Source organism: Pteropus vampyrus, unplaced genomic scaffold (assembly GCF_000151845.1).
Source record: "Pteropus vampyrus isolate Shadow unplaced genomic scaffold, Pvam_2.0 Scaffold98, whole genome shotgun sequence".
Taxonomy (NCBI): Eukaryota; Metazoa; Chordata; class Mammalia; order Chiroptera; family Pteropodidae; genus Pteropus; species Pteropus vampyrus.
Window position 1 is genome coordinate 779,395 of NW_011888879.1, and position 13,443 is coordinate 792,837.

A 13,443-nucleotide genomic window follows, 5' to 3' on the forward strand; every position below is an offset into this window, starting at 1 on the left:
ATGGATTCAGCAATCTTATGTGTTTCCTGGTACTTGATAAAAACAAGATAAACTTCCACCAATCTATGAATGTTAAAAAGTGGGGAAAGGGTTAAAGATTTACTTCCATGTCCTATTTATGACTTTAATATTGCCAAATATGTATCAGCAGGTTTTTCAATGTAATTAAAATAGAATAATAAAAGAAGAGAGATCATTTTCATGTAAGTCGTCATCACCAACGGAGAATTAAAAGGACTTACCGTTAGGGATGCAATCCCTTTGTGGTAGAATTTTAAAGACTCAGCAATGCAAGAAAGTGCTGAACTATAATTTTCCTTTTGCAACCCAGTGAGACACTGTTCTGCATGTGAGAACTCCTTCAAACTATTCAGCCAGAAGTAGAAATGTTCTGAGGCAACCTGAGTCAGCAAACTCTGATAAAGCTCTTTGGCCATGTCATGATTACCCTGGAAAAAAAAAAAAAGAAAAGAAAAGGAAAGAAAAGAAAAAGAAAGAAAAAGAAGAAAGAAAAAGAATTAGTTGATGTAGCAGCTAAAAGACAAACCTAAATCCTGGATAAACTTGAACAGTCATTCCTCGTATTATATAATTCTTTGAGACTCAGTCTAAGTATTTCCTCAGAGAAATATGCTGAGCTGCTTTTACGTAACCTAATGCCTGCAGTTCTTCACTAAAAACTTCTGAAGAGAAAATGAATGGAATTAACTATAACCCTGTGCTGGCTGGAAAATTACTGCTTGGCCCATGGGAATATAGGCTATCGCCCATGGGAACATAGGCTATCACCCATGGGAATATAACATTCTAACAATAAGCTTTCTGCTTCTGTACCCCCACTTGCACACCCGATCTGTGGGTTGACAGGTAGTGAATAGGAGAAAAATAGACCTTTGTGTTTAAGACAGAATGAGGAATGGGATTTACGGCTTAAAAGCCCTGTACCTCTACATTTCCGGGCTGCTTAATTTGGGGTCTGTGTACCCGTGGCAGACCCAGCTGGCTGAATAAAGAGTGTGATTCTTATAACTCACTGATTTCTGGTGGTCTGTGTGTCTTTCGGGGGCTGGTGGCTACAATATTTGGAGGCCCCAGCGAGATCTCAGGGAGTGGCCCTGGGATCTAAGACCAGACCGGCCTCCGAAGCGGTTGCTGTCCCTGTTATGGATTCAAAGGGGTGGCCAACCTGAGACTTCCAGGGCCCTTGAATGCTGTGACGGGTCAGTACAATCGTCAGGGATGCAACTTTTAGGACGCGCTCTTTACTCCTAGTCCCAACAGGAATCTAGAATCTCTGAGGCCTTGGTGTCTGGATAAAAAGTACCTTCCTGTTTCTGTTGACCGGTCAGTGGAGAGACTGGACACAGTCATATCTCCTAGACCATGGCCAGGCCGCGGGACGCCACCTCCTGTGCCCTGTTTTCCGGTTTTGTCTATTGTCTTTGGTCTTATCTATGTTGTAGGTGGCGGACTTCTTTGGGTCCTACACTCCGGTAATTGTTCTTGTCTGAGTGTCTGTTTTGTGTTTTCTGCGCAAGTGATGGGGGGAGTCTTGAGTTCACAGGAGAAACCCTTGGGGTGTCTTCTCTGACATTTCAAAGAAGGGTTTGTAGAGGGAGCTGATTATGGCATAAAGTTTTCTCCAGGCAGACTAAGAACATTGTGTGAAGTCGAGTGGCCGTCTTTTGGTGTAAACTGGTCTCCAGAGGGCTCCTTTGACAAGGGTCTAAAGAGGAACGTTTGGAAGATTGTCACAGGAGACCTGGGACATCCTGATCAGTTTCCCTACATTGATCAATGGTTAAATCTTGTTCAGAACCCCCCTCCTTGGCTCCACCGGTGTGCTCTCTCTCTAGGAGTGCGAGTTTTAGTTGTGGGTACCCCGAAATCTCCACCGGAGGACAGTGACTTTCCCCCACCCTATAATCCAGGACAACACAGGCCCAATAGCACCACCTCACCTCCCCAGGCGCGCGCAGGTAACCCTTAGGGGCCTCCTGCTCCTGCTCTGGGCGGGGCACCGGCCAATACCACTACCCTGGCCGTTCTCTCTGGCGAGAAGCACCACCCCAGGGGCATCACACTGACAGGCCCTTTATGGTTTACGTGCCTTTCTCGACTAGTGACCTGAACAACTGGAAGGCACAGAATCCGCCTTTCTCTGAGAAACCCCAGGCATTAATAGGACTCTTAGAAAGTGTCTTTCAGACTCACTGGCCCACTTGGGACGATTGTCAACAGCTTTTAGTTACCGTCTTTACCGCGGAAGAACGTGGACGCATTTAGACTGAAACACAAAAGATAGCTGCGGGAGGGAGGGGAGTTGAGGAAACACAGGAACAGACTGAGGAGAAATTTCCCTCCATCCGCCCAGACTGGGGACACAATTCTCAGGCAGGGAGAATGGCATTAGATCGGTACGACCAGATTCTAATTGGGGGAATTAGGGTGGCTGCTTGCCAGCCAACTAACCTTTCTAAGGTAACTGAAGTTATACAGGGACCTCAGGAATCTCCTGGAGCTTTTCTTAAATGAGGTGTACTGGGTATACACCCTCATTGATCCTGAGGCCCCTGAGAACCAGCAGGCAATTAATATAGCCTTTGCTACTCAGGCAGCCCCTGATATCTGGCGTAAATTGCAAAAATGAAAAGGATTTACAGGAATGAACCTGTCTCAACTTGTTGAGATAGCCCAGAAGGTGTTCAACAACAGGGAGGCACCGGATGACCCCAAACGTATGGCTAAAATCCAAAACTACTGTTATCAACCCAGCCAATCCGTTGCCAGATCCAGACCCCCAAGACCCCACTTCATGACTACACAGATTTCACTGACGCTGTGTGTTCCTTGCAGCCAGACCTCAAAGACTCCCCTCTGCCTGAGGCCAATGAAGTTCTGTTCACGGACGGGAGCAGCTTCATGCAGGAAGGAAGGAGGTATGCTGGGGCACTGATTGTAACTCTAACTGGCACCATCTGGTCACAAGCTCTTCCCCATAAGACTTCTGCCCAAAAGGCAGAACTCATCGCCCTCACTAAGGCAGTAAGATGGGGAAAGGATAAGGCAGTCATAACATACACTGACAGCCGATATGCCTTTGCCACTACACATGTAAACGGAGCCATCTAAAAGGAAAGAGGGCTTCTGACTTCAGCTGGGAAGGACATCAAGAACAAGGGAGAGATCTCAGCCTTACTTGAAGCCATATAGATACCTAAGACTCTTGCTATTGTTCTTTGTAAAGGACATCAAAAAGAAAATAGTCCTGAGGCTGAGGGAAACCGACGAGCCAATGCAGAGACAAGAACAGCAGCCACAAGGCCAATGGGGCCCTCACCACATCTACTGACTGTTGTCCCTTACCCAGAACTGCCTCCGTCTCCGACCTATACGGCGGAAGAAGAACATATATTTTCAAGATAAGGGAGCCACTAGGAACCAACAGGGATGGTGGACAAACCCAGATAGAAAAACCGGGCTCTCATGGCCCTTGGAAGGACTCACCTCCACCAACTACACTAGACCACAAACCTAGGGCAAACTAAGATGCTCCAAGCTTTAGATCCCCTACTTTCACTTGTTAGAAGGGAGAAGAATTGCAGAAGAGATTGCCTCACGATGCCCGGCTTGTGCCCAAAAAAGGGAAAGACAGAAAAACCTAGGCATAAGGAAAGAGAAACTTATCCGGGGGACCACTGGGAAGTAGATTTCACTGAGGTAACTCCGACTGTGGGGGGCTACAAATATTTACTTGCTTTTATAGACACTTTTTCAGGATAGGTAGAGGCCTTCCCTACCAGGAAAGAGACTGCCTTAGTAGTTACTAAGAAACTACTAGAAGAAATCCCCCCTCAATTTAGTCTCCCTGGAACTTTAGGGTCAGATAATGGGCCAGCCTTCGTAGCAAAGGTATCACAACAATTGGCTAGCTACCTAAATTTGCAATGGAAACTCCACTGCGCCTACCAGCCCCAAAGTTCAGGCCAAGAAGAGCGAATGAATCAGACCCTAAAAGAGACATTAGTCAAGTTAGGATTAGAAACTGGTGGGACCTGGGTAGAACTTCTCCCCTTTGCTCTTCTCCGAGCCAGGTGTACTCTGTATATTAATGGATTCACTCTATTTGAAATTTTCTTTGGAAAACCCCCACCTTTAGTACCTAGAATAGAAGATGAGAAAAAGGCAGAACTATGTAACCTTGTCTTACTTAAATCTTTATAGGCCCTTCAACGTGTACAGAAGGAGATTTGGTCCTGGGTTCGTGCTGCCCACTCAGCCCCAGGGGACAGACTTCCCCATCAGTTTCAGCCTGGGGACTCTGTGTGGATCCAGAAGTTCACTTCCAAGGGACTAGAACCCAAATGGAAAGGACCCTTCACTGTCTACCTGACGATGCCCACTGCAGTTAAAGTAGACGGCATCCCATCATGGATTCATCTCTCCCATGTGAAGGCAGCACGAGAGTGGACAGCTCAGGAAGACAGGCCATTAAGACTAAGACTGAAGTATACATAAGTATAACCCTTTGTTTCTTCCTTTTTTCCTCTTTAGCCCAGGCATTCGACTAGCCACAACCAAAATCAGAAGGAGCATTAATAACTTTGCTAATGACAATACACAAGGTCTCAAATAACACCACCCTAGACATGGGACAAGATTGCGGGTTGTGCCTAAACCCAAAAAACCCCTTACTATGTCGGGGTAGGAGCTCCCTTAAATTTAACTGAGCTCAGCAGGCTAGAACTTCAAGTCGATTCACTAACAGAAGCCGTCCTCCAAAATAGAAGAGGTTTAAATTTATTATTCTTAGAACAAGACAGATTATGTATGGCTCTAGGTGAAACATGTTGCTTCTATGCCAATAACTCTGGAATAATTAGAAAAAGCTTAAGACTAGTACAGAAAAATTTGGATGCTAGGGAAAAACAGAGACTAGAATCAAATAACTGGTTTCATAAGATGTTCAATTGGTCACCATGGCTAACAACTCTTCTATCTGCTGTAGCTGGACCTTTAATCATCCTCCTCTTTTTGTTAACTTTTGGCCCATGTTTTCTTAATTTCTTGTTTACATATATAAGAAAAAGAATTAATTCTATTAGACTTTTAGTATTACAAAATAGAGGCTATGAGCGAATTCCATATGAAGAATCAAGGATTTGATTTTCTGCTAAGGCCAGTGGGGAATGTGCTGGCTGGAAAATTACTGCTTGGCTATCGCCCATGGGAACATAGGCTATCACCCATGGGAATATAACATTCTAACAATAAGCTTTCTGCTTCTGTACCCCCGCTTACACACCCGACCTTACACACCCACAGGTAGTGAATAGGAGAAAAATAGATCTTTGTGTTTAAGACAGAATGAGGAATGGGATTTAGGGCTTAAAAACCATGTACCTCTACATTTCAGGGCTGCTTAATTTGGGGTCTGTGTACCCGCAGCAGACCCAGCTGGCTGAATAAAGAGTGTGATTCCTATAACTCACTGATTTCTGGTGGTCCGTGTGTCTTTCGGGGGCTGGCGGATGCAACAACCCAAGCCTAGAATTTTAGTTCAAAGTAAATACTGACATTCTGTATGAGCTCTTTAGTGGAGTGGGGAAAACTCCAGTAAGCTCTATCAAGTGACTATTGGGAGTACTGTGCCTGCCTCTGGAGAGAACTGGGGAGGGTAGCTGCTGGGAGGAATGTAAATGCAATTTAATGCCTAGAGGCCAGCGATGATCAATGTCCTACAATGCTTGGATGCTTGGGACACTTGGTTATAATAAAGAACTGTCCTGTCAATAGCAGTCCTCTGTCATTTGAAACATGTGCTTCAATCAACTAGAAATAATGCTTCTCCAACTTTGCTCTCTGGACTTACCCCAAAGGATTTTTATACTCTCTGAGCTCTGTATTTCCTCTCGAACAAAATTAATGAAAATTGTTAGGCATTCCATACGCCTGAGGAGGAAGCAGAATACTAAAACTTTCCCGTTTCCACATAAGAATGATAAGCTTGGAGAGAGGTGTAAGGATGTGGTGTACTGATAAAGGGGGATGAACACGATGGGTGGGAGGCAGCGGTGGTTATGAGAGTACTGGGTAAAACGAAAGTAGTGCGAACAACCTACACATACAAAGAGCTCAGATTTTAGAATTACTGTGCCACTTCCCAATAACAACATATATGTCATTCTGTAACGAGAAAAGTTAAAAATGAGGTCCTTTCTTTCATCATCTTTCAATACTGTGACTAAGAAGTTCTTCCATCTTTATATTCAGTTTTAACTAGGAGTAACAATCATACAATCTAAGGTTTGTAACCCGCCATTTTTACCAACCCACTTCACACAGAAGGATCCCACGTACCATTCTGGATGCCTGTCTGGCGATTCGGTACACAGTCCACCCATTGGAGACACTTTCGAGCTGCTGTTTAATTACTGCCTTTACCTCAGGAGAGAGTGCTTTCTGACTGGCGACAAAAATCACAGTGGCCAAACTCACCTAACATTGAGCAAAAAGTAAGGCGATCAAAAAGTCATGTATTTCTATCTAATGTCATAACTTTAACCAAAAGGGAGAAAAACTAATTAGAGCTCATTAAAAAAGAACAAAATTTGCTTTCCTTTGACATTTAATTTTTTACCTTGAAGTCATTAAGTAATATATTCCACTGCTCAGGGCATTGTTTATAATAGCAAATAATTGGAAACAATGGTCATAAATGTGGATAAGTAATGATAAAAACACACAATGAAATACTATACAGCACTAAAATGGATAAACTAGAGGTATATTTACTGATAGCACTTATGTAAAGTTAAAAATACACAAAAAACATAGCATTTTACTTAGGCTACATACTAAGGTGGTAAATGTATAACAGGCATGGGAATGGTAAACACCAAATTCGGAATAGTGGTTACTCTGGGAGAAGGGAGTTATACAGGGAGGTACAATTCAACTGCACTAGTAATATGTTTTTTTAAGCTAAGTGATGAATACAAAAGTTTTCACTGTATTATTCTTTACATTTTTTGAATATTATGTTTCATAATTTAAAATTGCCTTAAAGTAGTACTAACAAAAAAGGGATAAAGTACATTAGTTGAAAATGCTGCTTCAATAAAAAATAAACTTGGCTAACTGCTTCTTAGCATTCCAAAGCTGATACAGACAAAGGTCCATACATATTGTGATAACAGTATGATGTCATTTCCATGACCACTGCCACTTGGTCAGCAGAGTAACCCTTTCCTGATAGAAAAAGATGAGATGGGACAACCTTTTATACAGCTCCCCCTGGAGGATTAAATATAAAACAGGCTTGAGTAAGTAATTTCATTAAGCTTTTTCTCAAGCCCTAAACTCAGCTGACCAGAAACAATATGGAGGCGCCAACTTAAGGCTTCCATCTAATTTATGCCTGTTTAGAATGTAGCCTCCTCTCAGCCTTGGAGAACTTTCAACTAAACATTATTAAAATGCTTCCATGTCTTCTGTTTCTTTCTAAGCATGCACCTTTCCCAATCCCAGGCCTATATTGAAACCTAAAGTGGATCCTAAATAGCCAAAGAGGTCCTCGATTGGAAAAGAGGAATCTGGGCTAATTTATGGTCACTGTCATTATTAGGTCTTTAACTTATATTTTTGGAAGCACAAAAAGGGGTTCAGATCGTATTTATCTGCTCTGTATAAAAAAAGAAAAAATCTATTTCATTTTGTTCTTTGCAATAAAACAAAAATATCAGATGGAAGGCTTTGGTTATACTAAGATGACTTGATAGGGCTTAGGAAGAAAGAAGTTTTAGATCTGAACTAAATAGGGCTTTCTAAATCAAAAGTGGAAATAGTAAAAAGCTTACGGTTCCAATTCTATTTTAACTTTGGCATACCCTTGGTCTCGGATAATTAACTTTAACTTGTTGTTTTGCTTTTTAAGTAAAGTCAAACAGTAATGTTAACTTCTTGAAGTAATTCTCATAGATCAGACCCTATTCATCCATCCACGGCAGGATCAAAAAGTGGCTCTTTACCAGAAGTTCCTGCTGCTTGTCTGTGGCTGATCGTCCAATCACCTTGTAGAGTTCCACGAGGTCACCCAGCATTCCATCACCCAGCACCGGCAGCTGCATGGCAATGGCAGCCAGGCAATGGCACATCAGGATCCGGGCAGCATCCTGAGCACTGTGCAACTGAGTCAACAAGGTCTCAACCACTGACTGGCTAAGATGGGGTCTGCCCTTGGCCAGCTTCACCATACAGTTCAGAGCAATCTGCACAGTGAAAAGGAAATGGATCAGTTATAACCTTCACTGAAGGTATTAAGTGAAACTTTAAAGAACCTTGTATAAGTTACTGGGAAAAATCGAAGAAAAGGTTTTTTTTGTAGACATAACATTTTTCTTCATAAGAAACGTATGACATAATGAATCCCATTTTAGTATCTGCAAAGCGTGCCATGTTTAAAACTTAATAACAAGTCAGGACTGAACATTAACCACTCATTTTGATCTAAGACTATTAAAAAAAAAGACGAGATGAAAATCATAAGGAATAATTCTAAGAGGCGAAATATATGGCAAGCTAAAAGTCATCATTACTGTACTTTCATTACTTTTTAAGAACTGCTTTGAAAATGTGGTTTGCAAACTTACTTATTCTATCATCTCCCAAGATGCTAATAAAAATATAGATTCCTGGGCCCTACCCATCCCAAACTTAATGGATTAACTCTGCGTATGCCTGTGTGCACACACATTTGGGTTACCAAGAGTTCACAATTTAAGAAAGGTGCCACAGGGAAGAGACTTCTAATTTTTTCTCTTATTTCTCAACTGAAAGCAAAAACCAATTGGCTTTAGAGATTCTATTCAGCCCAGTTAATAGCATCAGTAATATCTCAGCCACCAAAATTAGATATCCAGGAGTCCTTTCACTGTTAATAGCCAACTGATTGCTAAGTCTAGATGTTTTTCTTTCTTTCCTTGTTTAAAAAATCTTTTGTCAAATCTCTTACACCTACCTCTTTAGCTCCTTACCATTCTCTACCACAACATAAATCCCTTCCTAATTCTAAATCTCTTGAAAAGATGAGCCCTTTAATCCCTCCCTTACACTTAAACCATGTAGTTCTCAGTGTGGTGTTAAGATGTAATAAGCTTTAAAGTCTGATAGACCCAAAGATGAAGGTCAGCTTGCCCTTTATTAACTAAGTATCTTTGAAAAGTTATTTTATCTGAGTCTTAATTTCCTCATGAGTATAAAAGGAGGACAAATTTCACTATATGGAGTTACTGTAAAGATTGAAAAAAAATGTGTATACAAGCCTTCAAACACTAAAACACTGAAATTCTCACTGCTCACTATTTCCTCAAACACTGAAATTCTATCCCATCTTTCAGGGCTCAACTCATGAGGCATCTACTTGTTTAAGTCTTCCCTAATATCCTTAGTTAAAATTAATCACTCCCAACTCTGTTCTCTCATTAGAATTGCACTTTCGTCTGTACTATCAGAGAACTTGGTATCACAGGCTCTTATATCACTGTCATATCCTCTAAATGGAGAGGTACTTTAATATAGTGACGTTTCTCGATCACCTGTGTTATGTATACCTCACTGTGTGGACTCTAGTGTTTTACTGACACCCACATATGGGAGGAAAATAATTTGGTTTGCTTCTTTCTTTTTTAAAAAAAATTTTAAATAAACATATTGTGGTTCCAAAAGGATTCTGCAGATAAATCATTTGCTGAACACATGTTCAGTGAACACATTGAACACCTCTGCATTATCAGCTTTTATTTAATGGTACTAATACCTTTATTGTTCATTACTATGACCACGCCATTACCTTTTCTAAACATGCTATATTCCCTCCCATTTTGGACATCAAAATTCTTACACTCTCCAATGTATACCTAATAGCCTTTTACTTCTATTCTCCCTGCTTTTTAGAATTATTAAGTTTGTACCATCACATATTGTATGTCATGTTTCACTCCAATAAGAGCAGACCATTTCGCATTTTAAAAATCTTAACTATCTCAAAGATAATTTCTATAATTAAATGAAAGTGATATTTTTTACAATTATCACTTGGCTTAAAAACTAGGACTTCTACTCTCAGGAAATTAATACACACCTATAACACAGAGTCTGGCTGTAGTTATTTCATCAGGCTTTTGCGATCTTATCAGTGTCATCTCAGATTATAAACTTCCAAGGGTGCAGAAGCTCTGCCTATTTAACTTTGCTGCATGTTGTCTAGGACCACTATTTACTAAAACTTAATAAATACTGTCAATTGATGGCAAAATGGGCCAAAGCTCAAATTATTATGTTGTCTATCTTTTGGAACACCAACCGTCAAAATGCCAGTTTTGAAGGTGAAGACCAAAGGCAAATGTTTGTTTAAGCCAGGAAGTGATAAACTACTGCCACTGGGCCAAATCCTCTCTGTTTCTTCTAAATAAAGTTTTACTGGAACCCAGCCACTCCCTCACCCTTTCTTTACATATTGTCCATAGCTCTTTTGTCCTACAAAGGTAGAACTGAGTAGCTGCTACAAAGAGTGTATAACCTGCAAAACTTCAAATACTATCAGACCCTTTAATGAGAGACTGCAAACTCCTAGTGTAGGCAATGAAGACAGGCATTGTATTAAAATAAATGTTTTCACCTTTAAAGTGGCTTGAGCACCTGGACTATCGTCTTGACTACAAAGTATCAGAAGGGCTTCCAGGCCAAAAACAGCATCTTGTTCCAGTGCCAAAAGGTCTAGAGGAAAAACACTATGTTTTACAGTGGTCAAGCAGAGAAGGATAAATACACACACCCGCACACCCACAAAAAAACCATTAGGGAGTCTAAGATATAGGAAACGTCTCAATGAGTAAAGCTAACCTTCCTGAAAAAGTATTTCTGGCATTACTTCTGAAATGTTAAGGCTATCTTCAAACTTGTGTATTTCCACTACTTTGTTGAAGATTACAAAAATATACATTCAATCGATGTGTGGCTAAAGCTACAAAGGTTTAAATAAAACATAACTGAGACACTATCACCAGCTCAGCTGAGGAAAATACCAGGAACAGCAAACCATGTAGTATGTGCTAATCTTTCTAATCAGACATAAATAACGCACGTCCATTTTCACCTGGAATGCTACAATTTCCAGTTTCTAATGAAAGCTGAACCACTTTTAGGAAGTAATGAGGCCTCCACATAATCATATTAATATTTTAAGTCGGACCATAAAGAAGGAATCCCTTAGATATCTCATCTAATAGCAGTATTTCAGCATTTTCCCACTATTTGAGGGCTAAAATTTCACTGGAGGTCCTAGAAAGTTCTGAATATATTAGTTAACCTTATTTAAATTAATATATGCCAGCGCTGAGAACATACAGCAATTTTCTATGTTACATGATAGAAAATACTCATTACTATGTCAAAAATATAACAGGTTTATTTATTCAAATAAGGATCAACATACAACTTAAAAGAAATGTCTCCTGAGTTAGTATAGGGTCTTGGCGAACAGTATAAAGGCTAGTGAAGGTGCTAGAAAAAAATAAGTACTAGGAACGGGAAGTGCTGAAGGCTAGTGGGGATAAGAGGGACCGCTAAGCACTTCTTGTTTAACACCAGCCTGAGCTTCTCCAAGCCTTCAGGTCAAAAAATGTTAGAAATACAAATATGCATTCTTTTTATGAATGCCCTTCTTTATGCAAATCAGTTTAATGTTCTAGATATCTAGAGATAAATTCTATGAAAATTTAATCCACACAGTTCTGTTAATTTACTTGCCCCCAGGTGAAACAGTTTGTCATTTAAGGCCCTCGATAACTTTATGCTATTTTTCCCTAAATTTTCTAGGTTTTTGTACAGGTAAACAAATTGCCTTATATCAGCGGTAGAATCTTAAGCAGTCCCTATCCACAGCACCATATATACGAAGGTAAACAGGGGGAGGAAATGGGCAATGCTCTACAAAACCTTTCAATTCCACAACCCCAATCCCAAGGTCCTCATATTTTAAAAAATTTCTCAAAGAATTAAGTAGTCTTAAGAAAACTTGCTGTAAGAACACTTCAGAAGGAGGCAACTAGTAGATCAAAGCACACTGGCTAAAAATAATAAGGGATTAGAAAACCAAAAATAGAAATCTGCCCAAGCTCCAATTTAAAAGTTTATACATAACATCAATCCTGATCACTTACCTTTTTCTTGACAAGAAACAGTTATATTAGTTAGTACTCTGACTCCATGAGCTGCAATGCCCCTGTTATTATGGTAACAGCACTCTTGGGCTAATTTGACTAAATCAGAGGATCTAGGCGAAGAACCCACATTTCCTAAAAAAGCAGAGAAAAAGCAGTACACACTGTAATTCAATTATATAGTTCAAAAGCATGTTAGTGCATAGTTTCATTTTTCTAATTTTCAAGAGAAAACCTCCAATAACAAACTTTAACAAAATTTTTACCGGTACCCCAACTCATTATCAATATACATCATCATTTCATTCTCTTATCAAGGTACTTAGCATAGGTATGAACTAATAGTTTTGTAATGATTAGGACCTGAAATCAAATAAGACATTCTCACAAAAATATTATTAAAAACTGACTAAGCAACAGTGCAAAAGCCAAAACAACTACAAATTGTATCTTGGGAGTTCAAATGGATGTCATTACAGGCTTCTTATCAGATAAAACCTTACTTTCAAGAAAAGAATAAAAAGAGAAACAAAAATTTTAGGTTTGCTTTTCCTATCTCAATTGCTGGCATATATAGTTATCCTTCAAAAGGTTTACCAAAAAAATCATGATTTTAGAGCTGGAAAGGACTTGAGAATTAACTGATTCAACACCCTACTTTTATAGAAGAAATCAAAGCCCGAAGATTATAAGCATCTTGCTATCAAGGTCATAAAACTAGTTAGTTATGCACTTGTCTGTGCTTTATACCTCAAGTTCTAAGCTATAGATTGCGGCAACTTTTTAAATTCACACTTCTGCAGCCATGCCACTCTGAATGTGCCCGACTTCGTCTGATCTCGGAAGCTAAGCAGGGTCAGGCCTGGTTAGTACTTGGATAGGTGGCCACCTAGGTATACCAGGTGCTGTAGGCATTAATGAATGAATGAATGAATGAATGAATGAATGAATGAATAAATTCACACTTGAAATTCTGTAATTTAAAGTTTATATTGTGAATGTTTTCATTTATAGTGGAGAAGCTCTCAGTTATAAATGAGCTGCAAGAAGAATCAGGAGATTAAAGCTTATTCAACTTCTTAGCAGAGTCTCTCATTCCTAGCTTCTTTTCCCCTAATTTTTCCACAATTCCTATCAATTTCAAACTTGTCTCTCGTACCAAGGGTGATGATACTTTTTGAGGCTGAAGGGTATACATATTAATTACAACAGATATAAACCA

General features: G+C 39.9%; 1 protein-coding gene and 1 pseudogene across 3 annotated transcripts in view; one reads left to right on the plus strand and one right to left on the minus strand.

The window, feature by feature from the left end:
* INTS7 (integrator complex subunit 7) overlaps positions 1–13,443 on the minus strand; it is a 60,396-nt gene that overhangs the window by 15,061 nt on the left and 31,892 nt on the right. For 2 of the 3 annotated variants that reach the window (XM_023533200.1, XM_011364497.1), the window contains exons 10-13: positions 10,679–10,776; positions 8,031–8,270; positions 6,361–6,498; positions 243–449 (exon numbers count right to left, since the gene is read on the minus strand). In XM_023533200.1, coding sequence (XP_023388968.1) covers positions 243–449; positions 6,361–6,498; positions 8,031–8,270; positions 10,679–10,776 — 683 coding nt within the window. The remainder of the gene's footprint in view (positions 1–242; positions 450–6,360; positions 6,499–8,030; positions 8,271–10,678; positions 10,777–13,443) is intronic. The other variant, XM_011364498.2, reaches the window with a different exon arrangement.
* LOC111742673 lies at positions 13,017–13,135 on the plus strand (annotated as a pseudogene).